General features: G+C 42.8%; 1 protein-coding gene across 1 annotated transcript; it reads right to left on the bottom strand.

Annotated features, from left to right (window-relative positions):
• Positions 1–76: 76 nt before the first annotated feature.
• Positions 77–19903, bottom strand: drd2a (dopamine receptor D2a; the record flags this gene model as incomplete). The annotated part of the gene is made up of 7 exons (XM_083637466.1): positions 19607–19903; positions 9829–9938; positions 5754–5890; positions 3065–3273; positions 1666–1752; positions 990–1368; positions 77–273 (listed from the first exon to the last, which is right to left on the bottom strand). Exons 1-7 carry the CDS (start codon positions 19883–19885, stop codon positions 77–79), a joined length of 1398 nt encoding a protein of 465 aa, XP_083493592.1. The 5' UTR covers positions 19886–19903.
• Between the last annotated feature and the right edge of the window lie 7326 nt (positions 19904–27229).

Genomic DNA, 27229 nt, shown 5'->3' with positions numbered 1-27229 from the left:
ACGAGATCTTTGCCAGAAGAGCACGTTGGCTCCATCGCTCCTCCCTCAGTCTGATCAGACAGGTGATCCCGTGAGCTTAGCAGTGCAGGATCTTAATGAACGCCTTCCTGAACTCCACGTTGAAGGTGGTGTATATAATAGGATTGATTGCACTGTTCACATAGCCCAGCCAAGTAAAAGCATTGTACATCTCAGCAGGAACCTTGCATTTGGTGCAGTGCGTGTTCAAGATATGCGTGATGAAAAACGGCAGCCAGCATATGATGAAGACACCTGAGGAAATAATGAGAGAAAGGGAAACATTAAGAGACACCCGTAGGAAGAGAGAGTGGGGGAGAGAGAGAACGTACACACTAAATATGGGTGTACAGTAGTATCTGGGAGTTGGACTCTAAAGAGACATACAGTATATCTCTCTGACAAAAAACACAACCCATTCCCATTAATGTTACAGTACATCACTGTCTGTCTCGTAGTCTCCAAGCTCCTTTTTAGGTCTGACCAGGGATTTAGAAGGACATATTTCAACATCTGCACAAGCAGTGAGGGAACTCAGACTTTACAAAGAAAGAGAATTGCCTACGTTATACAGTACTGGATTAGCCACCTTGTGATTAATTAGAATAGAAACTAATATTTGGTCTCATCGCCTATAGGAGAATCTGAAGGAACTTCATAAACATCCTTAGTAGTAGTGTCATGTCAGTCATCGTGATACTGGAACTGGCAGTGCATGTTGTTTTGAGCATACTGTGGTAATGAAAAAACAGGTATTTGGTTGTGTGTTCTCAGAATTCCATTTTCACGTCAGTATACAGTTTCTCACATAAAACAATAATTCGAATCTAATCTACTTTGCAATTCAATATAACATGACATGACAGAATTTTAAATTTAAAGTGATATATAACTGATTGTGTATCTTTTTATAGCAAATGAAGCAAAAAGGAAAGAAATATCAGCATCAACTAAGGAATGAACCAACTGACCTAGGACAATGGCTAACATCTGGGTGGCCTTCTTCTCCTTCTGCTGGGAGATCTTCCTCTTACTCATGGTTTGCACTGAGGTCTGAGTCTTGCCATTAGGCAAAGCCTGCGTCTGGAAGGCTTTGGCCACAACGGGTATTGGAGCCACCAGGACCTTCTTGGCAGGGTCTCCGTTCTTTTCTGGCTTGAGCCCGTCCTCAGGCGGCATGGAGGTGGGGCTAGCGTTGGCCTTGGTGGGCATCAGTTGCTGGCAGCTGGTAGCCGGAGCATCTCCCAGAGCGCCCCCTGGCTGTTGCATCTGCTTCTGGCTGCTGCTGCTGTTGTTCAGCTCTTCCAGTTCCAGGTCTTCCCCCTCATTGGCAACATCTTTGATGAATAACTGTGGAAGAGTTAAGGTATAAGCAGAAAAGACACGGATTGAATGGCCGTGATTCAATTATGTACTGTATTTGTAAAATGGATGTAACATTTAAACTAAACACACTGTAATTTCCTTCATTCTTCAATTTGTGTTTGCTGTGTTCACAGAAGCAGAAAAAGTAGCTATTGTTTTATCTGAGAAATGAGGGGAAAAACTCAAAGTGACACCTTGCTAAATCTTTTTACAGGCAAAACTTATCCTTTTTAGAAATAACAACAACAACAAACAAAAACAAAAACAAAACTGACAACACACCACTTTCTTCTTGTTGACAGGAAAACTCCCATTAGATTTAACAATCATGGTGCACAGCCTCACATCCTCTGGATGAGTGCACTTCTCCTGAAAGACAAACAGCTGTGTCAGGAGAGAAGAGGGGACAGTGTCAAAGCACAACTGTGATCAGGTTGGCTAAGCACAGGGGCCACTGACTGCCTACCGGAGACAATAAGGCTACATGTAGTTTTGGCACAGAAAAACTATGACTGTATATTAAGCAAGAATCTGATCTGCAGAATAAATGACCTGAACATGTAATGGACAATGCTCACTAATGTGAAACAATCTCATCCAACAACAGAGTACTGCAGGGAAAAGTGAATGGCATTTTAGTATGGGGGATTTCGCTTCAATGCACGAAATAAGGTATTTGGTTAACAAAAGTTTATGAAACAGCTAGGTTTGTGTTCGGCAAGATAATCTTCACAATTGAGGTCCACTTTTATAACTTTTGAAGCCTTTTCTGAAAATCAAGTTTAAAAAAAAACCATTTGCGCTTCAAAATTCACTATCCGTGAAGTCCATGTTCCGTAAAAAGTCCTTTTTGAATGTTTCCACCCTGCTCTGTTCTTTACTGTTTGCAGTTTATTGCCCTCTTTCTGTCCACAGATGCACAGACACACCCACACGCACGCACCTGCGCGTGCGTGCGCACACACACACACACACACACACACACACACACACACACACACACACACACACACACACACACACACACACACACGGCGAAACCATGCATGAACATGAGTAAAGCATGACTTGGTTTCCCTTGGTTTCCTGGGCTGAGCCCATTGAGCTTCACCAGGTCAGTCAAATCAATAACCAGAGAAGCAAAGGGTCGTTCAAGGCCCATCATAATTACTGTTGCATTACGGCTCTCGACAGAAACCTGCCAATCCACGAAAGGTAACATTAAGATTTAAATGGGTTTCTACGTATATAAGCACTTATAGAAGAGTAGGTAGGAGAACATGATTGCCTTAGGCAGCATATAATTGAGACTTGCCCTTTCAATCCTTTGAATCTTGAATGTTACCCATTGTTTTTCAGAGAAATCCTCATGTCTGGTTTTCCTCCATAACAATAATACCTGTGACCGTCCGTAAACCCGCAGAGTATAATTGGGCTGAGAAATGATTGGCTGCATTTTCATAGTGAGGACAAGATGTTTTTACAATAAAAGAAGACCAGATTCAAAACCACACTTCCACATTTTTCCACTCTATTCAGAGATCTACATGTACTATGGATTTCTATGGGAAGCACAGAAAGAAAGCAGCTGTGACATAATGTAGGTCTACCTCAATTCCAGGCTGATACGGATGTTTTAAAAGTGTGTTAGTCGTAAGCAGGTCCCATACGGTGAGCTCACCTTCAGCGAAGCGGACATGGCATGGTCACCAGCCTGAGAGGCACGCTGCTTAGGCTTTGTGTTGACACGTTTCCTTCGCTTCCTTAGCACCACATAAATTTGCACATAAACCAGCAGAGTGATGATGAAGGGAACGTAGAAGGACACGATGGACGAGTAGACCACGAAGGCAGGATTGGCGATCACACAGAGAGACTCGTCACGGGTAGCTGCGGAGACAAGCATAATGGTGGAGTCAGAGACATCCTCCCTTCCCAATTGTCTTAACAGTCTGCCTTTAAGACATTAAGAGCTGGATGTCCAAGTACTTCTTGCAATTTAATGATAGCAAATTCAAAACCGGCCCCCCTGACTCTTTGACAACTTTCCACCGAAAACTGAGGAATTCAAACGCAAAACCTAAACACCTAGGGGTGTTCTTTGATTGCAATTAAACTATTGAGAGAAGCTGAGATTTAATTACTTTAAATTAAATCCCTCCTATCCTCAGCTCACTTTGAGAAGGTTTTTTTTTACACTTTTTTCTTTCATTTACTAGACCACGGCAACTCTCAGTTTATCCAGAATGCTGCAGCAAGCGCTCTGTCTGATGTTAAATGTAAAAATGATTCCACTCTAAACTTAACCTTTTTGCACTGATTAACTGTTATTTTTAGCATTGATTTAAAGGTTTTACTCATTTATTTTAAAGCTCGACATGGTCTGGTCACAAGCTGCATTACTGACCATTTTTTACTCCCTACATGCCAAACCTAACACCTAACCCGAACCCGAACCCGAGCAAAGGGACAGTGTTCTTCATTCTTCCTGTAACAAATGTTTATTATTTAATATTTACTAATATTTAATTTCTGTAATTTCATGTGGTCTCTTGTTTGATGTCTTGATTTGATCTTTTCACTCATTATCTTTTCACTCTGTAAAATGCTATGTGAACATTGCTTTGAAAAGCTGCTATAGTGCAAAAACAGTTAGTAATAGATGATTTTTTTAAATAAAGACTAGCCATCGATCAATTCAGTGTTTTCTTTAATGGAGTAGTAATGGAGATAAGCACACAGTAGAAGGACAACACAGTTTTCTGAAAGGGAGTCACTTTAACAAAGCTTATGCACAAGGCCAAAGCAAAGCAAATAGAGAGCCAAAGTGTAGCTGAACCGTTTGGTTTGAACAAGTAAAACTATTTTTATAAGCATTTTACGAAATGTCTATGGGAAAATAAATGGCGGATGAAAACCTCTGCTACAGTACCATGCTGGAGCAGGAAGTGACGTTCACTTTGGCTCTCTCACTGTCACAGGAATGGTGATTTCCTGTTATTAGCATTCATGAAGAACAAACTCTAATGATTTATCATTATCATTATTGCTATTATGTCTTGTTTTTTTTAAACAGTAACAGTTAATGAGACAACACTAATTTATGAAATGGGATAATTGTCTGATTGAAGAGATTCATTCCTGTAGTACCGTAATTGCAAATGGCTCCAGTTGCTGTCATTCCGCTGTGCTGTGGGTTGCTAATGGAGGATGCGAGGATATGAGGATGTACGAGGATGTGCCAGATAGTCTGTACTCCATCAGCTGTCATATAATAGAGTGGCAAAAATGTAGACTACAAAACTTTGTGTTATTTTCATGTATATTCCTATGAGATGGTACATACTGTGCAGCAGACTTGCATGAATAATATAATAGATTGACCATTGTCCTGCGAATTTAATCAGTTACCATGAAAAAGCACTTTTGCCTAAGAAAAATCACACCCAGGTGCTGAAGTAAGCGATGCAGTTTTGTACAGGTTGGACCCATCTCCCTCTCTCCCTCTCTCCCTCTCTCTGGCACTGTGTGTGTGTGTGTGTGTGTGTGTGTGTGTGTGTGTGTGTGTGTGTGTGTGTGTGTGTGTGTGTGTGTGTGTGTGTGTGTGTGTGTGTGTGTGTGTGTGTGTGTGTGTGTGTGTGTGCGTGTGCGTGCGTGCGTGTGTGTGTATGTGTGTGTGTGTGTGTGACTGACGTGTACAGTACGTGTGTGTGTGAGTCTGTGTGTGTGTGTGTGTGTGTGTGTGTGTGTGTGCGCGCGTGTCTGTGTGTGTGTGTGCATGCGTGTGCATGTGTGCATGTTTCACTGGCTGACAGCTCAAAGGTCAAAGGTCGAACGCTGGCACTGTGTGTGCACGTATGTGCGTGCGTGTTTCACCCTACAGTCTATATTGTCTCACCGGCTTTGAGCCCTCTCTCTCTCTCTCTCTCTCGACTGTCAAGTGTCGACCTCGCTCTCGCACTTCCTTATAGAGCCGGGAGAGGAGCCTCACATCAGACTCACCTCAGGTCATAACGGACGGATACACATGTCACTTTTAGAAGCGGCTGGACTTGAATATTGAATGAATAGTCCAGTATTTTGAACCTTGGGTTGGGTCCAACTAACATGTTTCTCATCATGATTCCTATTAATAGCCGCAGTAACCTATAGGCAACAGACATTTGTTTTTCAAAACACAATGCTGACAGTCTAATGATACTGATGTCAGTACTGTACATGAATGTTATATGTTGAAAAAACTGTGAAAAACCAAGCTTTCTGTCAGCAGTATTTTTTTTTTTATTCTTCTGACTCTCATGGATGCTTACAGCAGCTTAGAAGGTAATGTGTCTTTGAGAAAGAAGAAAATAAGTTCTTCGCTTTCTTACCTGTGTTATTTAGGCCAAACAGCAGGGGACAGGATATGGCGAAAGACAATACCCACACTACAGAGATCATTACTGTGACCCGTTTCCTGGAACTGTACCGAGTGTTGTACAGCATTGGCATGGCAACTGCCGTGTAGCTGTAAGGTGGGGGGGTGGGGGTGGGGGGGGGGGGTTAGAGAGATAGACCACTTTATTAGAACAGCTGTGAGACGTCACTTGACACCTTTCTGCAAGACACCTGGGACAATGTGACAAGGGCCTGGGAGGTCCAAGCCTAAAACACGATTTCAGACGGCAGCCCGTCTTTATTGTCACACGAACACACTACAACACATGCATGCGGCCACTACACACACTCATGCTGACGGTGGCCGGTGAAGTATGTCCTCTGCATCTGACCCATCCAGGCTTGTCCTTTCCTCCAGGGGGCAGGCCAGGAGCAGTGGTCACTATTTCTTTCCAGCGCCCGGGGACCTTCATTGGACCAACTTCTGATGTTGTCGTCAGTGGTCGGATGACGATCTTCTGCATGTTTTTAGTGGGGGGTTATGTACGGAGGAACCCCCTGGGGGGTACGGGGAGAACATGCAAACTCCACACAGAAAGGCCCTTTCGACGAGATAGCCCACCTGGGCAGTGGGCACTGAAGATATGGGGGGGTCACAACTCCAGCGCCCACAGCGTCCCAGGTGGGAATCGAACACAGGACCTTCGAGCTGTGAGGCGACAGCGCTTACCACTGCACCACCGTACCCCCTTCTGTGGATGAGGAAGTAAGATGTACATTTTTAACTCGAAACATTCCAGTTTACGTTTGTGCTCTCTTCCCCAATGTTCCTGTAACTCCATCCATTATTTGCTGCCCAATAAAGTAAAAACTACCCCTTCCCGTCAAAAAAACCACTAAACTAAAAATTTAATAACACTGACACTAAAACCTGACACATCTAAATGTTCCTGACAACTTTAGAAACGGTCAAGAATTTGCATCTAATGCTGTAGGAACATTGCCTGGGTCCAGACCAATTGCACAAATCTTTTTTTTCCACTCTTAAGTTCTGCATTCTCCAACATAACCAACATGAAAATGAGTGAGAGAAAATACATAACAACACATCCAAAAAAAAAATATGGCAGAGTACCCACTTTTCACTTGAATTCATCTGCACTTGAATTAATTAGTGCCAATAAAATCAAGGGGAAAGTGAATACTCTGCCACTCTCTTTTATTTTTCTATGTGCTACTTTTTTCCTCTATACTGTTCAGTGTTTTCATAAGCACTCCAAAGAAGTCTATTTTGATTGATGTGCACTTCTACCTCCACTCTTCCCATCAAAATTACATTTTGATTTTCAATTGGGCATATCCAATTGGTATATTGATTTATTTAGACTTTTATTGTATTCATTTTATTTTATTTTATTTTATTTTGTCAAATATTGAAACATTTTCCATGTAATGAGTAGAGACGAATCACCAACTACAATTTGAACTGTCATGGTATCCTTTAATGCTCATTTTAAGATCCAGTAACTCTTTACAGGATGGCTACATGATGGAGAATGTAGAACATGTATAGGAGAAAATACATACAGATTTTCCTCATACCTTGTTTTCCTGGCTGATATGGACTGAAGGAGGCAATAAATGAATGGCAACATATACTTGCACGGCACATAATGGAGAAAGCATCAATCTTAAAAAGTGAATGCTCATATTGGGAGAACAAAATGTTGGTGACATATGCTGTGTCCCTGAAAGCTTGTGCCTCGTCTTACATTGTAAAAAGCCAGATGATAGTTGTCTCTCATCTCTGAACAGATATTTGTGGTGGTGAATTGACCCTTGTCTGTGACTCTGGGCTGCAGTCTACATGGAAAGGTGGTAACGTAGGCTGTCACTTTTATAACGTCTTAAAGGAAAGACTTATCGTTTACATTGGCTGACCTTATAGTGAGCTGGCTGAAATCTCCAGGAAATGCACAGCAGTGTTACATGCATTGATTTCCTTGTAATTTGGTTTCAAAGAGCTAAGATGTAAAGCCTTCAAGTGGGTCATGCTCTTCAGTAACTACTTTGTATGGGTCATTTGATTATGGAAAAACACACATGGGAAGTCAGGATGAAACAAAGGTAATTATTACAGTATGTATAACTCATTTGATCCATGTCTGTGAATGTGAACAACTCTTACAAAGCTAGTTAAGAGAGAGGCAATCCTCTGAATGACTGTGGAGCTGCTTTACTGATCATAATAATAATGTGATAACTAATATGAGATAGATTTGTGAATTTATCTGAACTTGTGCAAATGAGTGTTATGATACAGTGGTGTAGTGCTATCAGTGTGGACCCTGATATGTAACCTTATCCCAGGCCAGGGATATGACCCTGTCAGTCATCTTTTCAGTGGTCAGTGTTGTCAGCCATGTGAAGAATATCCAAGTGTTAAAAAAAACTAGAAGTGCAAGATTCAAGATTCAAGATTCAAGATTTATTAAGTGTCTCAAAAGGGCAATTTGGGTTGCAAAAAGCGTAATACAAAGTACATACATAAAAACAAATAAGACAAATAAAAACATTATAAAAACAGTCTAGAGCAGCAGTTTAAAGTGCAGCACAACAGTTAAAGTGCAAATATGACCGTAGCAGCGATCTAAAGTGCACAGTAGAGATTTAAGGTGCACAGTAGCAAAGTGCAGTGTAGCGAGTGACTGCCTTGACTCTCGGCACATTATATTACAAGAAAGAGCTACAATGTATCATTGTATCAAAAGCACAAAGGAAAACCACAGTCCAGACCAAAGGGCAGAGAAAGTATATAAATAAACAGATGTACTGTACCGTACCGTACCCCTAAGAATAAATAAGGGTAAAAGGATAAAATAAATAAAATAAACTGCACTCAGAGTCTTAAAGGAAATACCTCCGCCAAGGCCAATGCTCCAGTCTGCTATAATATGCAAATTTTGTGAGTCAGATCAGAACCTTGACCCACAATTTAAAACTGCCCAAGAGGATTAGGGTCACTTGCAATTATTTTTTTAAAGTTCTGAGTTTAAGTCAGGATTCTGAGAATAAAATTTGAATTCTGAAAATAGAATTCTGAATTTAATGTCAGAATTCTGGAAATAAGTCAGAATTGTGAGATTGAAGTCAGAATTCTGAGCACGGGGAGAACATGCAAACTCCACACAGAAAAGCCCTTGACTACCCCACCTGGACCGTAGGCACTAAGGACATGGGAATGGGAACACACCCCCAACGCCCACCGTGTCCCAGGCAGGAATTGAACCCAGGACCTTCTTGCTGTGAGGCGCCAGCGCTACCACTGCGCCACCATGCCTCTAGGATGACCTTCTTATCCATAGTTACAGCCCCTTTTTCCCTAGCCCCGCCCCTTCCTTGCCCCACCCGGATCACCGCCAAAATGTTATGTCTTCTTCCTTGGCCCCTGCTACACCCTCCCACCAAGTTTCATGAAAATCGGCCTAGCAGTTTTTCAGCAATCCTGCTAACAAACAAACAAACAAACAAACAAACAAACAAACAAACAAACAGACAAGCAGACAAGCAGACAGACAAACGGCACAGAAAACATGACCTGCTTGGGGGAGGTAAATATACAACCCCCCCTCTTTCTTTTTTATGGCGGGCCTCCTCTGATGGGTAAGTAAAGATATAAAAAATAGGCAGTGGAATTATGGTATTTTTGCTCATTCTCTTTGAGACTATTATAAATGCCCCGGCGTAGCAATTTTAGCTCATAAATTGATGCAATTTCTCATATCGGGACGGACGCACAAAACAGAACAACATCTGGTTTAGTCTTTTATCGATGTGCTTCCATATAAAATGATGGTTATAAAATATCAATTCTTATAGAACGTGAAAGCCCTGTGTGAAAAAGACACTTAGCATGGAAGGCCACACACACTGAAAAGTGCCGTCGAGTCCATCAGATACAGTTTATCTTCTGTGATTTACAAGCTAAAGATTTCCATTGCAGATCCAGGCAGGGGGCATGACAGGCATTGGGAATGAATAATATGTGCGGCGACAGACTGAACTCACCGATCAATGCTGATGGCACAGAGATTGAGGATGCTGGCTGTACACATCATCACATCCAGGGTGACGAAGATGTCACAGTGGATTTTGCTGAAGCGCCACTCGCCCACCACCTGGGAGAGAACGAGCGCAAACCATTAAGCCCACGGCGCAGTAAAAACAACAACTAATGGGAGCACCTCACCTCACCTCACCCCTCCCCACACACACACACACAGACACACACACACACACACACACACACACACACACACACACACACACACACACACACACACACACACACACACACAGGTGTGCACGTACAGAGTGGTGAACAGTTCAGGCAAAGAATGTTTTTTTTCTTGTTGTTTCATTTGATTCATTATCAGAGGCCTAGAGGCTTAATAGCGCTCAGCATTTCACACACAAAAAGTAAAATGTGAAAAATTCACATAATACATATTTATTAATGTTTTTCTAGCGTATAAATAATTTCACAAGCACTCAAAACTATTTCATGGGGTCCCGACCCCCAGGTGGAGAACCCATAATTGCTTCCAAAAAGCAGTTAGCGCCTTGCATGCCTGCAGACGCCATCGGTGTGTGAATGAGCACGGACTGGTGAATGTAGACATCTATCTTATATTAAACGGGAGCAAGTGGGCAATGTTTGTTTCAATTCTTGAGCGACGGCCACAGCTATGTTTTACGTGCAATCAGGCTGAAACTTTCAGTGGGTGTAAAGAGCACCCGGACGGATACAGATTTTTGAATTAGGTGATTGCCCTAATTACCTAATGGTGTGATGCCATCAGTGATGATGTCATCAGTGATGTCATCCTTCCTGGCTGAGGCTATAAGTTCAGTGATGATGTCATCAGTGATGATTAGAAGGAGAGCTCCGCACATCTCTTTCCCGGGGCAGGTGCGTCGGACAAGGACAAAGCATTCATCAAATGTAAAAAGGGTGTCCCGCACACGGTCCAAACTTGCAACGAAGACTTATTTTGTGATGCTTCGGTCTGACCTTTTTCAAACAAATGGTCAGTTTGTTTAAGTATAGTAATATGTTTAGTACCGGTAATATGCTGTATTCTGTCTTTTCAGTTTCACTCTGTTTTAACATCTACATGCACCTGAGTCTGCAATAAATATTTGGAGCTTGGAGGCTATATCCTGACTCTCATGTCTTCTGTGAATGGAGTTTAGCTAGCTGTCTACTTTTGGTTGCTACTACACCTTAATGAGGGCAGTATATATGCCTTTTCTTTCTTTTCTTTTCCTGTCTGAGCTTGTTTTTTGTGTTCTAAGGAAAGCTGAAAAATACAATATTGGAAAAAAAGCAAATAGAAAAAGAATGTCACAAGCTTTAAAACTAGAATGACAGAAAAACAAGAATGACAGAAGAAAGTTATAGTTCTTTCCAAAGTTCTTTCCATTGTGGTAGCCTACTTGACATACACTGTCAAGTTGACAGCAATAAACACAATAAACAAACCCCGAAAGCCAAGAAATATAACACCAGACAGCCTTCAGCAATAACAATGCAGCCATTGCAAAATAATAAAGAATAAAGAAAAGACAAAAGAAAAATAAAGAAAACAACAACAATACTACTAGAACTGACATATTGTTATTTGCAGACTACCATTGCTTGCAATTTGTCCACAAGCCAGGTTTTGACCTTCTCTTTAAGTTAAGACTTGTTTAAGTTAAGACTTAAGTTGAGTTAAGACTTGCAAAAAAGCTTGATATAAATCCACTCTATCGTTTCAGTTCAATAGGAATTGAGCAGAATTCTAAATTCCCTCCATATGACACATTCCCTGGTCCACAACCCTATGGTGGCTTTTGGTTAACACCTGTTTGTGTTGGTATCAGCTTAGCTCTCTGTTACACAACGAAGAGTCGATGATGAAAACAAACATCGGTGGTGATCCTGTGTCAGGGCTGAGTGGTCCGGTGCTTTTCCCCAAAGCACTGAGGTGGCTCACAGAGAGAGAGAGAGAGAGAGAGAGAGAGAGAGAGAGAGAGAGAGAGAGAGAGAGAGAGAGAGAGAGAGAGAGGAAGTTTGAGAGGGGGGAAGAGAGAGAGAGAGTGGGGGTGGGAGAGGATTGCAAACTCTAGTTTAAGAGTAGACATGCCAGCGATTTCTGCCTCTCAGCACTTTTGTGTTCATACAGTATTCAGCTTCAGTGCTGCCATGCCTGCATTCAACTACCCTGTCTAGCTGATTAATCTGCGTCCTGAGGCGATGTCTGCAGAATTAACAGGCAGCTTTTGAGCAGCCTTGGGCCACTGGTGGTGGTGGTGATTACAGAACTATCTCACAGCCCTAATGAATGACCCTCTCTTCCAAACCTCTCCTCTCCTCCCTCGCATCTTCTCCACCCCGTTGTTCCTGACGTGTCCACTCACTGCACACTGACTTATTTACTATCTTCTTGCTCGTACCTCTCTCCTTCTCTCCCCTTTCCTGTCTATTTCAATGCTCTATTTTCTTCTCTTATGCTATAGTAACTCAATCTATAGGTGCCTCCTCTTCTTCTCTCTCCCACTTCACCACCCCACCCCCACCTCTTCCATCCTCACCCCCCTAATAAATTAATTGGATTCACAAGAGCTAAATACCTCTACAGGCCATCTCGACTGCGACATGTTCATATCTGGGGAAACCCATTCGGTGGGTGTGAAATGGACAGGGTTTATTATTGCGTCTGTCTGAGACAAACAATGAAATCAAAACAAAAACGTGCTAAATCAAACAAATTAAATTGTTATGTAAATGTTGAGTGGGTGGCATATTTCCTCATTTCTGTCTTCGCTGCTTTGTTTCACCCCACATTTCAATTTATACCTACAGATTGTCCACACGGCATGTCTTGTACCGGTGTTGTGTTTGGGGAATTGAAATGGATGGAGGGAGGGGAAGTGGGAAAGTGTTTAAAGGTATGTGTTGGGGAATTGAAATGGTTGATGGGGAAGTGGGAAAGTGTTTAAAGGTAGCTTGGGTCGAGCATAATGTGCCTGCTCTCAAATAGTCATGCTTGGCAGAATAATTACTTTGGTAATTAATGCAATTTAGCATTTAATAAGAAAGGCCACAAAGGCACAGTCTTGAAATGTTTGCAGATTATCTGTCGATAAACAGAGATGGGGAGAGTGATGGGAAAACAAACAAGAGATAAACCAAGAATGTTGTCAACAAAAACAATGCAATATTCAGGTTGATTGTGTCAAAGCCTATTTTCTATGTCTTTGTTGAAATAAGCATGTCTTGGAAAGTGTGAATGAAACAACACATGAAGAAACAAGCCAAACACTGAAGCGAGGGACATCTGTCTTTGACTTGAAGTGTTTATTCTGATCTAATAATACGCTTTGTCAGTCGGCCAAGATTGCTGATCCTGCTCCCACTGCATGATAATCACAGATTTAGAAACTAGAGTATTGTTTTACTGTGTTATGATTCCCTTGTTTTCCAATTAAGGCTAACGACAGCATTTATAGACAAAAAAGCCAGAAAATCTCATTGGATTAGTACACAATAGATTCTATTCTAGAGCTCAACAGTCACGTGACATTTCTGTTCTTCGAAAATACATTTATTTCATGGGTTGGTTTGCTTCAGACAGGTTACGAACATAACTGCACTTGTCTGATGAGTGAGGTATTTCACAATTGGGTACTTTTTTTAACCTTTATTTATTCCGGGGGTTGTCTCACTGAGTGCAAGGCTCTCTTTTTCAGGAGCGCCCTGTTCACATTCACACACACACACACACACACACACACACACACACACACACACACACACACACACACACACACACACACACACACACACACACACACACACACACACACACACACACACACACACACACACACACACACACACACACATTAACACCTGGAAGCTGACCAGTACAACAACCACAGTCTGATCTGCTGGCCACTGAGCAGCTCCACTGGAGCAGTTGGGGTTAAGGGCCTTGGCTCAAGGTCACCTCAGTGGTGGTAATGAGGGAGGGGCAAACACAGCCTTTTCACTCCCCAACTCCCCAATTCCAGGTACCGGATCAAATGTGAACGGTACCCAACCTTAGTGGAGAGACAGAAATCCAGCAGCCTAGCTTCACTTATAAAGGTGCTATTTCATAGAAACAAGTTAAATTCACTTGAACACATTGTTGTCTCACTCACATTGGGGTGAAAATAGGAAGGAAGTTCTTTCTTTTTACAAAACACAACCTGTCAGCTCCGCAGCTCAGATTAAACCATCTCTCTGCGATTGCGTGTGTGTTTAACGTGGACCCGGACCGGCATCCTGGTTGAGTGGTGTTTTCCGTTTTTTAAGCAGTGCGACTGGCCGAGGGACCAAACACAAAATTGTTGGTCATAAAACGAACCGAGGCAGTAGTTTAAAACCTCCCAAAACAGCTACAACCACTACTTTGAAATTGTTTTTTCAGAATAAATTGTATAACTCACTTGTCTGCATGCTTCTGCATTAAGGATTAGGGGAGCCAAACAGTGCCAAGGTCCAATTTCCTTGTCATCCTGTCACTCCTGTCAAAATAAATAAATAGAAATATAGTGGAAGTATCTCCATTTTGGAGAAAGTTAACTTTTCTGCCATTTTCCATCTAGGTCAGAGTATGTGAGTGGAGTTGACTGACTGACTGGAAAATCTGCTCATCACTCACAGAGTCGAGCACTCGCTCCGCTCCGCTCAGCTGTTTCCTGCCCTCATCATGTGTGGTCCCCTCCTGCATATCTTCCTATTTAGAAACAACTGCACTCCAAATGCACTCCGTCTTCTCTCAAATGCTACTTCCGGCAAATTCCGGCAATACACTCCCACCCAACATTGTAGGCCTACTGTATACAAACTGCATACGCACCTGTATACAGAGAGGGAGAAGCCATGACATCGTGGATTTCTACATGTTATGACTATAAATTTGAGTGGTAATCATCATGGCTCATTGACAGACACAAGAGGATTAGAGTCCCTGTACTCTTAGGTTGCCTCGCTCCACATCAAAAGAGTGTGGCCCAAAGCCACAAACTCCACAATAACGCCAGGACACAGAAGCTACTGTACAGTAGCTGCTAGACAGAAGAGAACAGCAAAGGAGACACGCACACACAAACACGTACGTATGTATGCGTGTGTGTGTGTGTATATATGTATGTGTGTATATATGTATGTGTGTGTATATATATATATATATATATATATATATATGTAGATGTATATATATATATATACTGTATATATATACATCTATATATATATGTATGGAGTGAGAGAGAGACAGACAGACAGACAGACAGAGAGAGAGATCGGCATCTGAGCAGCGACGGTTGGAGGAAGGCGCTTCACTGCAGCTGTCCACCGCTCCTGGCCTGAATCCTGGAACAGGATGAGCTGAGCCAAGATGGGCCAAACGTGGAGGACAAATTTCATGGTGCCTCCAAAGAAGCATGTGTGTGTGTACTGGCTGCCATGCATGTGTGTGCATGCGTGGTGTGTCGTCTGTGACAAAATAAAGATGGGATTTGTCCGTCCAGTTTCTTCTTCTCCTATATATATAAACTAGAAATATTGCGTGCTTTGCATGCTCATTTCTAACACGTTTCTTCGAGTGCTCGCCTGCCTCACATGCTTCGCTCACTCGCCCGCTCAACATGCACAGTGGAACCACTCGTCTTATTATTATAGTAGTGAGGTGTGTGTGTGTGTGTGTGTGTGTGTGTGTGTGTGTGTGTGTGTGTATGTGTGTGTGTGTGTGTGTGTGTGTGTGTTGCACCTCTATATAAGCTAGCCCAGTTCCTGTGTGTTATTGATTTGGTTGAATTAGGGGCTGATTCAATGCTATGTTCTGCTTTGAGCTGCAAATGTCAGCAGGCATTGATTTAGTCGACCTGCTTTCAAACCCAGGGTTACATTATAATACCTCAGTCACACCAAAGAATTTAAAAGTCATCTCAACATTATGAATAATTATTCATAAACGTCTGACCCATAACTGAATAGAACTCTGACACTTTGACATATTGTCACAAATTGCCGCCACATTACAGGCCGTTAACCACCGCCAGACCAAACCTTGTTGATCATTAATCTGCTGACCACTGGAGGCATCTTGCTCTGCTTATACCCTTTTAACTAGAAATATGTATTGCTATTGCCATCATATTTCATTTGTCTATCCTAAACTATACTATACATTCACCAGTGAGCAGTAGAGAGTCAAATGCATGAGTGTGTGTGGTTCTGCTCCATTTCATGCGTATCCGTAAGCTTTCAGATGCCGGACAGAAAACGCATGAAATGAACGCAGAGTACGGACAGAAGGCTCTGTCTGTCTCCGTCTCCATCTTTAACGTAGAGCAGGGATACTCGACTTGCTTTGCCCGGGGGCCACTTTCGTGAAATGATAGAAGGCCAGGGGCCAGTTAATAAACAATCAATATACAATTTTCTGTAGCGGATTGTATGTGTCAGACGGAGTTTAGTCTGACAATGTTGTGCACACCGGATAGTTACTCAGGTTAAGTACTTACATAAGTGCCTGGGTAGCGAGCAGATGGCGGTATTTGACAATTTAGCAGCTAAATCATAGATTATTGAAAGATATTCCATATTCCAGACTGAAATGCTATAACAGAAGTGTGAGTATTGGCCAGAATTACATGAACATTTAGACACTTATTCAGCGGGTATCTTGCATGTTGCGTTCGGGTGCACTGTAAAAAAAAAAAAATGCGATTCCATCACGGGCCACAGGGGGCGCCCATGGGCCGCCAGTTGAGTATCACTGACGTAGAGTATAATTGGGCCTTTAGGGTTAGGGTCTGGATATGGGTCGGAGACCCCCGGAGGGGACCCTTCCGGAGGAAAACCTAATCCAAACCCAGGGAGAGAGAGGGTCTCCTCCTCCTTGGAACACCAGCTCAAGCTGCAGCCCCTCAGTGTAACTTGACATTTGCCTGAACTCAACAGGTGCAGAGTGCTATTGAACGGTCTGGTCTGCCCATGGCACATTCCATAAAACGCACAAGGTACCGGCCGGGGCGCATTACCTCCAATGCACAAGGTGCGTGGCAATGTGGGGACAGAGGACGAGTTGGGAGTGAGAACAGGCTGAATATTTAGACCTAAATGTACATTTGTTCCACAAATAAATCATGCGTCAGTAGAGACCTTTTGTCGCCTGGTTGAGACAAAGACGTCATGGACTTGTGCACTGAGAATAGAGAAGAAAGACTATATCCCGATTTGCTGGAATCAAAGAGGAAGAGGAATTAATTAACAATGATGAGATTGTGATATGGCACGCTGACAAAGGAGGGGCTATAGTAGTGTAAGATAAGTCATCTTATGTGAATGAAATACAGTAGATACACAATTATCTGATGGACTAAATATATACCCCCTTGAACACAGACCCGACTTTCAGATTTGGACAAGACACGTTGAAGCGCTACTTATGCGATGGCAAGATTTCAGACAATGAATATAACTACACGATTAACTAAAGAGAATCACACAAAACCTGCGTTGTACTGTACACCTTGCTAAAAATTCACAAGGATTTGAGAAGTCTTCCTGAACGCACAATAGACTACTCACTACTCAGTCATGAGCATTGGCTCGCTCACCGAACCCATCCTGCAATTTATTGATTCTCATAATAAAGGTTTTGTACGAACATTGCCCTCTTATTTGAAAGATACTACACTTTTTTGAGAAAGCTGGATGATGGATGGATGCACTATGGATGTACCACATGAGGATGTTTAAAGCAGCTACGAGCAAGATTTTCGATTGTTATTAAACAGTCTAAATTTAATATCAATGCATCACATCTTACCTCTAATAGTAGACGAGACCAACGCAGAGTAGTCTCGCTTGAACCCCGAGTGAATCGGCCAGTGTTAGTCTGTCTGTGGCCAGGGCAGATCAGGAAGTGAAATGAAACGGTTTGCAGCAGCCACTTCGGCCATAACCACAAAATAACTTCCAAAAAACCTGTTAGAATATAACGAGAGATGTTCGCGAGAGTATGCATGGCGTTCTCCTTGTTTATGGTATGTTGCCAGGCAGCGCGAACTGGGGAAGGCAGGCAGCTGCGTTTCACTTCCGGGTTTCACTTCCGGGTTTATCCGGTCCGCCGGTAGGCAGAGAGAGAGAGAGAGCCCCCTGGTGACGCGAGTTTAGACAGACACAGACTTAATCATCATCAAGAGAGCAATATCCGATTCACACGGCTTTGGTCTCAGCTACTATTATAGGTAAGATGTGATGCATGAATATTGTAATTATACTGTTTAATAACAATCGAAAATCTTGCTCGTAGCTGCTTTAAGTGCCTTGAGTTATTATTTACATCCTCCAACTGAGTAATTTAGTTTGAACTCAAAATTATTTCCGATTTCAGGACTGTTATTTGCACTGCAGAGGTATGCCGATGGGCTTCTCTGGAGCAGAAAATTATGCACATTTATTTATGGGCAATGTCCCTATACCTAGATTTGTTTTTAGGCTATAGGCCTAGATAAAATAATAATGTGGCTATGGATCAAGGAGAAAAAAAATGCTATATGCTCAGCCCTCAGTTATTTCAGCCCGTTGTCACTCTGAACTCGTCTCACAGCTCCGCTTTGTCACGCGCCTTTGACGTTTGACGTAACGCTCCCCGGAATCTTGAGCGTTTTGAGGAACGCAGCACGGGCGGACCGTTAAAAAGCATTCCGCAGCTGTGAGTTCAAACAAAGGTCAAGCACGCCGTCGGCCTCGTCGTCCAGAACGAGCTGGGAAATAATAAGGTAGTACCACCCAGGGGACGGTAGTACCACTCAACCTTAACACCCTAACCACACCCACTCAATGCCCAAACCTAAAGACCACCTACCCAATGCCTAAACCTAAGTCCCCCAGTCCCCAGGGGACTGCCACATAATCCCACAGAACATCAACAACAACAAGCACTCCAACAGTACATGTATTATAATGTTTTACATGATAGTGTTCTGTACTGTCTTTTTCTTTGTGCTGTTGATGGCTTTTATTGTTTTGGTAGTGGTGGTTGTACAGTATCATGTTTTGTTTGTTTGTTTATTTGGGTTTTTTAATGTAGGCTGCATCTTACGGAGAAAAAAACATCAATGACTGACTTGGCAACAGTACAAAAAGCTTGCAATTGAGGTCATCGCAGGCATGAAGAACTCCAGACTGAAAACACCACAACAATTAAGTAGGCCACTGAGCAGGTAAACACATCACAGGTGAAAGCAATCAACACATCAATGATCCTCTTAACAGTTCGTGCTGCCCCCCAGCGGTCATCAGAGGTAGCAGCAGCAGCAGCTCTGACAGACCCAAAGACACCAGAGAGAGGGAGAGAGAGAAAGCGGGAGGGAGAGAGAGAGAGAGAGAGGCAGGGAGGGAGGGAGGGAGCACGTAATGTATGTGACATGTCTGTCCTCATGTGTTTATGTCTCAATCTCAAAGCACATCCAAACAGTCTACATGTGTGTCAACAAACCTTAAACGACCCTTTGCTTCTCTGGTTATTGACTTGACTGACATGGTGCAGCTCACTGGGCTCAGCACAGGAAACCAAGTCATGCTTTTCATTCAGCGCGTGCTACATTACTCATGCATGGTTTTGCCTTGTGGTGTGTGCGTGTGTGTGTGTGTGTGTGTGCGTGTGCGTGTGCGTGTGCGTGTGCGTGTGTTTGTGCGCGTGCGTGTACAGTATGTACATGCTGTCGTCTGTCCTACCTCCAAGTAGACGACCCAGGGCATGACCAGCGTGGCCACCAGCAGGTCGGCCACAGCCAGGCTGACGATCAGGTAGTTGGTGGTGGTCTGCAGGGCCTTCTCCCTGGACACGGCGATACACACCAGCACGTTGCCGAACACGATGACGAAGATGAGCAGCGTGAGCAGCATGGCGTAGTAGTTGTACGGGTGCTTGTGGCCTCGCTCCGTGTCGTTGAAGCTCCATGTTCCATTGTCATACAAACTGTCGTTGTAGGAATACTGGGTAAGGACATCCATTAGCTGTGAGTGAGGAAGGCCAGAGAAGCCCTGTGAAACATGCAGACACAAAGAGAGAACACGCAGCATTTGCATATGCAGTTTTAATTATATGAGGGACAGACCGGGTGAACGGGCATGAGAGAGAGGGAGAGTGTGCCATTCTACTAAGGGAAACTGTAACTGGGTAGGTCCTTCTGTCTGTCTATCTCCATAACGAGTTGACCAATCAAACTGAAACGGAGTGGGCAAACTGGGCATTGAGTATTGGCATAGTCAGGGCCGTAGTCACTGACAAAGCCCATTTTTCCATTTGGCCTCATTTAAGCTGTTTATGAGCATTTCCACCTCTGCCACCCATTTCGGCATTCTGGAAGTTCTCTGAAATCCAGGTTGGCTCAGGGAAACTAACGAGAAATGCAAATGACAGAGAGACAGAGAGAGAGCGTGTGTAAACCATCTGCTAAGCTCTCCTATCAGGAACTAGTGTGACTCTCTTGATTCCTCTCGGTTTTTATGCTCCATGGTGAAGCACGGACACAGCTACAAGAAGAACGTCCGGTGGTCCCGTTTCAAAATAAAAGCCATGCCAATGAACAGATGTCGTGTCTGGTCATAATCTTCCGAATAAATGCATAATCGATATATCGATGCAAATTAACAGTCATCAGCGCGCACACACGCACGCACGCACGCACGCACGCACGCACGCACGCACGCACGCACACACACACACACACACACACACACACACACACACACACACACACACAATGAGGAAAACTCTGTCCGTCTGTCTCCATCCATTTATCTCCCCAACAGGTTGGTAAATCAACCTGAACTGCACATGAGCATTGAGCATTGGCATAGGCAGCCAGGGACTGACAAAGCTTTTTCTATATATATATATATATATATTTTTTTTTTTTGACGAAGCCAATTTATGAGCATTTTTGTCAGACTTTGTCAAGTCTGCATGGAGTTGTGGTGCTCACATCACATGCCAGAGGAGGGGAGAGCAAATTAAGGACACTAGTCCGACACCTCTTGAGTCTGACACCTCAATAGTTTGAAAAATGAAGCATTGGACAGACGGCTCATTAGTCCCTCAGCTCGTTACCCGAAAATGAAAAGCTCACTATTCCAATGACACGTTAGTCCACAAATACCAACACATTCTTACGATCAAACGTGTCAATTACTGTCATTCAGTCAAGAGCCCTTGTCACTTCCAGAAGAGAAAGGCAACCCCTCTCGTCAGAGAGCAACGATGCTGTATGTGCTATGATGAGGGAGGGACCCTCTCTCCCCCTGGTCCCTAGGTATGAGGCTCTACAGGTTGTGGGCAGTAGCTTGCTACAAGTAGCGAAGCTACATAGCTTAACTACATTTCTCAGTAGCTTGGTGGTAGCTTCACTACTTTTGAACCAAGTAGCTTTTTCAGTAGCTAAGCTATTTATAGACCCAAGTAGCTTGTAGCTTCCCGCAAAAGCTACAAGCTACTCGCCAGAGAAAATCCATGAGCAAAGCACGCAGTGGAGATTTCTGCTGCGGTTTGGATTAAACAGGATGAGACATTGCATATGTCAAGTGTGCCTGTGTAGCCAATAAAGCACTTCCAGTTCCATTATGACGGACAACAAGTGTTGTTGTCTCATCCTTGCTTTTTAGCATCCTTGCCTCTCTTGCAGCAAGACCCGGCACTACTCTGCCTCTGATTGGGTTGGGTTTAGGCAATGAAGACTGACGATTGGTTAAGGCTAGGGCAAAATATGTCATGTGCTGGCGAAGTCACATCAGCAACAAACTTTGAAAGATGGCAGAGCCAGAGGGAGCCACTGGCAGTGATGATGATGATGATGATGATGGCAGTGCTTTTGAATATTGTGCCAGTGAGAGTTTCAGTGTGTTTTATAATATAATAAACAATCAAAATGAGATTTTTTTTTGCCTGCCTATTTGTTTGGTGGAAAGTTGTTCTTTGACATGAAGTTGATTCGATGTGAGAAAAAAGTACCGTACCTTTGATGTAGCAAGCTGCTTTTGCCATGTTGCTCGTAGCTTAGCTTGCTACATTTCTCTGGGGATAGCTTCAATGTAGTTTAGCTATATTTAATCGAGTGTAACTGATAGCTTAGCTTACTACATTTTCCAAGTAGCTTGCCCATCACTGGGTTTAGGCATTGGGTAGGTGGTCATAGGGTTAGGCATGGGGGGGTCAGTGCTAGGCTTTGGGTAGGTGGTGTTAGGGTTAGGCATTGGGTAGGTGGTAGCTTATTTTTGCAATGGACACAGGCTCAGATTGTTATTGTAAAAGAGAGAGAAAATGAACACGTATTTTATCTTGCAGTAGCTTGTGATTGTGACCCCCCCCCCCCCCCCCACCCCTCCTAATGATCCTCTCTCCATGTCCGACGTCTCAGTTTGTATCCATATAGCTCTGGCTCAAATAAACACGAGCGGCCATTAAATTCCAATGCATCATCCATATTCTCGAAATCAATATCCTTCAGCTACGCTGTGGTTAGTTCCAAGCGAAACATGGCGGGTTGCTCCACTAGTTTTCCTGCAACAACACAACTCTCAGGAGACTCCCACACAGTCCCAGTCTGGGATCAGCAGGCAGATGGAGATAAACAGAGGCGCTCCCAGTTCTGTGTCTATTATATAATAAGGATGAGCTGGTGCATGGCAGAAAATAAGCTTTTTACAGGACGCACATGCAAGGGTTCCCACATGCCCTATCGACCTCTGTTCCAGGCCATTGCCCGGCGCGTTCTAGCTCAATACTGCATCAATTTCAGAAATGTCTGTTCTGTGTGACTAGTTTAACATAAAATAACATGAAAATAAGGTCTGGGTTGTAAAAAACAAAATGAAGTTCTGCTTTAAATAAATGACTTAAATAACAGATAATAAGAATAAGTCAGATTTTCACTCCCTCATACTGCAGCACAAATGGCCATAAGGTTCAAGGTTCAAGGTTCAAGGATATTTATTGTCATTCCAAAACATGAAACATGAGAGGGAACGAAATATGAACTCAAGGTCCTGGTGGATAGATCAACTAGATTAACTAGGATATTATAAATCATAAAATGTCATAAAAACAACTGAGTACTAAGAAAGGAAAACAATATAAAAACATAAATTAGAGACATCATAAAAACAACATAATACCTGGTGTAAGAGCAAGGAAAACAGTTTAAGGTGCATGTTTCACTCAACAAGGAGCCACTTAAAGTTAATTTTGTTTTGCTCACAGCTGGCGGCATTAAAGTGCGAGGAGTGTGGCAGCATTCATTTCAGGAGCAGCACATTTTAAATATATACATATATAGATATAATACATACCATGTACTATATATAAAAAATAATATATATGTATATAATTAGATACGTAAAAAAGTAAAAATAAGGTAAAACGTTATGAGAAGTAGCAGCAGTATATTGCACGAGCAGCATTTTGATATATATAGATATAATACATGCTATGTACTATATATAAAAGATAGTAATATATATAATTAGATACGTGAAAACTAAAGTATATAACGTTAGAGTGATTATGCATTGTTCATAATTCGCACAGCCACCGGAAAGAAGCTATTCTTGAGCCTGGTGGTTCTGGCTTTGATGCTGCGTAGCCGCCTACCAGAGGGGAGAGGGGCAAACAGTCCATTGGCAGGGTGGGTGCAGTCCTTCATGATTTTCGCAGCTTTATTCCTGCATCTGTCCTGGAAGATGTCACTGATGGTTGGCAGGCTGCAGCCAATGATCTTCTGTGCGGTTTTGACCACACACTGCAGTGCGTGTTTGTCTGCGGCAGAGCAGCTGCCATACCACACAGTGATGCAGGAGGTGAGGACGCACTCCACCACACACCTGTAGAAGGAGGTGAGGACTGAGGTGCCGAGGCCAGCACGCTTCAGCCTTCTCAGGAAGTAGAGGCGTTGGTTGGCCTTCTTCACTGTACTGGTTGTGTTCAGGCTCCATGTGAGAGTGTCGGAGATGTGCACTCCCAGATATTTAAAACATGGGACAACTTCGACAGCTGCTCAACTGCTCATAATACACTGTGTCAACTCTACTGACTGCAGTGTGAACATCTCAGGAGTGCAGCAGCTGTTTCTGATGCTACAGTAGCAGCTGTTTCTGATGCTGAACAGTCAGACCAAAAAACCAAACCACTGCACGTATTATATTGAGCTGTTGTTTGGAGGAGCACGCTGTTTGTGTTCATGAGGCGGTCTACCTAATGAAGTGGCCGGGGAGTGTATACCGAAACCGAAGTTCCATCAGTTTTTACCAAGTGCTGAGAGTAGTACAATTAACACTTTCAGCCAAAATAAACCATTACAATTATATATTTCTTTTCAATAATTGGCTCCATGCAATTATCCTCAGAATGTGTTGTGTAAATAGGAAATGCAGTCAGACAGTGAGTGAGTTTCCATGCACACTAAACTGCTCATTATCTGATTTATGGAGTTAGCAGTTTATTCGAGTGGTCATGTAAAAACCATAATCCGATATGCTTTGTCGGATGAAGGCCATTATCGGATTAGAAAGCTGATAAACCCGCCTGGCTTTTTTCTGAATCTTCAGTTTTATTCAGTGCATGGCCCAATCACAATGGCCATACTCAGACTTTGTGAGGATTGAGGATTACGATTCCCGCTACTTACTAAAGTGCATGTAAACACATCAATCAGATTATTGCTTTGACCTGATTATTCTCAATTATTGGTGTGCATGTAAACGCACTCAATGATACTGCACATGACTATTTCAGTTATTGTACTGGCAATGATCCATTTGTGTGCATAGAAAAGTCTTAGATCTTTTAACTCGTGGAAAAATGGGGGCAAAAACAAAAGCGTTAAGTTTATATTTTTGTTCAGTATACAGTACATACATCATGGCATGGCAGCAGCCAGAGGATTCCACCAGGATTTCAAACTGCATTCAGTGAAATTCAGAAATTTGACACAGAGGTACAGGCTAGTATGTAACCTGACGCTGCCAGATGGGGGCAGTATTGTTTTCACAAGACACGCGTCTGCCCCCATCTGGCAGCGTCAGGTTAGGCTTTATGCAGCTTTCACTCTGGAATGTAAACCAGACATACAGTAACCCTCCATGTTTGGATTTCTCTCTGCCATCACCCAATCTATGCTCAATTTGAACCCTGGATACACACAGAGAAATGTTCAGCTATATTACTAACACACCAATTTCTGTCAACGCTTAAAGGCCCAAATATACTCTACGTTAAAGACGGAGACAGAGACAGAGAGAGCCTCCTGTCCATACTCTGCATTCATTTCGTGCGTTTTCTGTCCGTCATCTGAAAGCTTATTATGGATACGCATGAAACGCAGCAAAACCACGCACACACTCATTGACTCATTTGACTCTCTACTGCCCACTGTACAGTACATGTGGTGGATGTATTGCTTAACATGATACCAACGTGAAAGACGCATGGAAGTATGTGGCCAGTGACGATAATAACGTTTGAAACGGAAGCATCTATTTACGTATGAAAATGGAGTATAAATGAGCCATTACTCTTTCCCCGACCATTGACGGGTTGTTGCGTCATTTATGAGATTTCTGAGTTGCAAAGAAGTGACAATGATTGTCCACCAAAACCATGAAGCAGAGAAGAGGAACAATCTCCATAAAACAGCTCGAGATGCTGCCCAAAGCGTGGTACTGAGTGAGGGGAGAGACTCCACGGCAGCGGGGCAGCCTGTCACTCAAACCTTTTCACCAGGTGCTGACAAACATAAACAAGTCACTTGTCTTCAGTAATCCAGTTCCTAAATCTCTCACACCGTGTACATTTCAGCCGGTAGATTTGCTCCTGACCTCCAGACATGGACTACCACTCGAGACGAGAGCACGACGTGGCACACCGGTGGTATGGTAAAAGCGGTGACCACGGGCGTGTTTGGCCGGAAAGGAAAACCAAATTATTATGGGGTGCATTAGTTTGGTGTAACACCGGCCAGTATCTGCCATCAGAGACATTTATTCAGTTCAGGACCCGTGAAGATGACTTAATTTACAAAAATGCTTTTTTCTCTGCTTTTTGGGGACAGACAGACGTTTTCAGTGAACACTACCTACATTCAAGTGTCGATAACTAAAGAACGGATGAAGGTAGAATCAAACTTATATTTTTTTACTTTATGAAAGTAGGCTTTCTTATTTCTTTTGAGATATTCGGCGTTTATATATTCCTAGAAAGAAATATTCTGTGGGTCTTGGGAGATTAGTGAAAATGATCCCTTTGAAACTCTGGCGGGGAATGAGTTAAGAGGAGGATAGAACTTCTGTTCAAAGTTAACTGCTTTGAAAAATCATCGTTGAGATCTGAGTCGAATTTCAAAATCTTGGAGCAGATGGGACAAAATGAGTAGTCTCAAAGAAAAGCTGCTGAGGCTTTAAAGTTCTCAATTCATGACTATCATGAGCGTGAGATCAATAATCATGTTGAATACGTCCTTTGTCATCTCCTTATTATTCTCAGCAGCAGACACATGGCGGAAAACAGAGCAAAATCTTTTTTGCTTGTCATGTTTCATATTAGCATTATTATGCAGTATGCGTGTCGAAAAAAAGGAAATGGAGCCTCTATTTCTTATTAGCACATTATAATTTCTCCGTTTCCACCATTCCACCCTCTTATCTGAGAAAAGTGCCAAAGCAAAATAGATGCAAATGTATGCAGGTGACACGGAAATCAATCATAGTGATAACTACAGAGAGAAGGGTGTATAATTGCAACTCCAAGATGAAGAGGGAGTAATTGGTACTCTGGGTATAAGCAGCAGGTGTATTTTCAGCGTAGTAGCTATAGTGTAAGTCACAGCAGCCACCAGCAACACGGGGACACCAGGGCAGTGGCTTCACATTTTGTCATGACTCGCTTTTTCCCCCTTTACAACAAAAGAGATTTTCCGAGAATGGTAATTCACAAGATAGCCATTGACTTCTCCGGCAATGATTTCGACCTGGAAACTAAGAAGGCCGAGGTAGATAGAAAACTAATTAGAATGAGGGCTATCGCAGGGTAGAATCAAACATGACAGTATTGGCAGAGTGGTATCTGCTCTGCTGGAGGTTTGGTTTCCTCTTCGCATAGACTGATACAAGGAAGATCTAATGTTACAGAATACAGAGGCTGGAGTCTGGAGATAGCCTATCTATCTGTGCCTTAACAATTTACACTGACTCAACCAACAACATTCATCCTATGAAGAATATCAGCTAGCTAGGCATTATTAGCATTAAGCAATTTAGAGGATTCCACTGATAAATGATATTATCCACAGAATTATCTATTAATCTAAT

This window comes from Poromitra crassiceps, assembly GCF_964638095.1.
Source record: "Poromitra crassiceps genome assembly, chromosome: 5".
Lineage (NCBI taxonomy): Eukaryota > Metazoa > Chordata > Actinopteri > Beryciformes > Melamphaidae > Poromitra > Poromitra crassiceps.
This window is presented reverse-complemented; position numbering and strand designations above follow the sequence as displayed.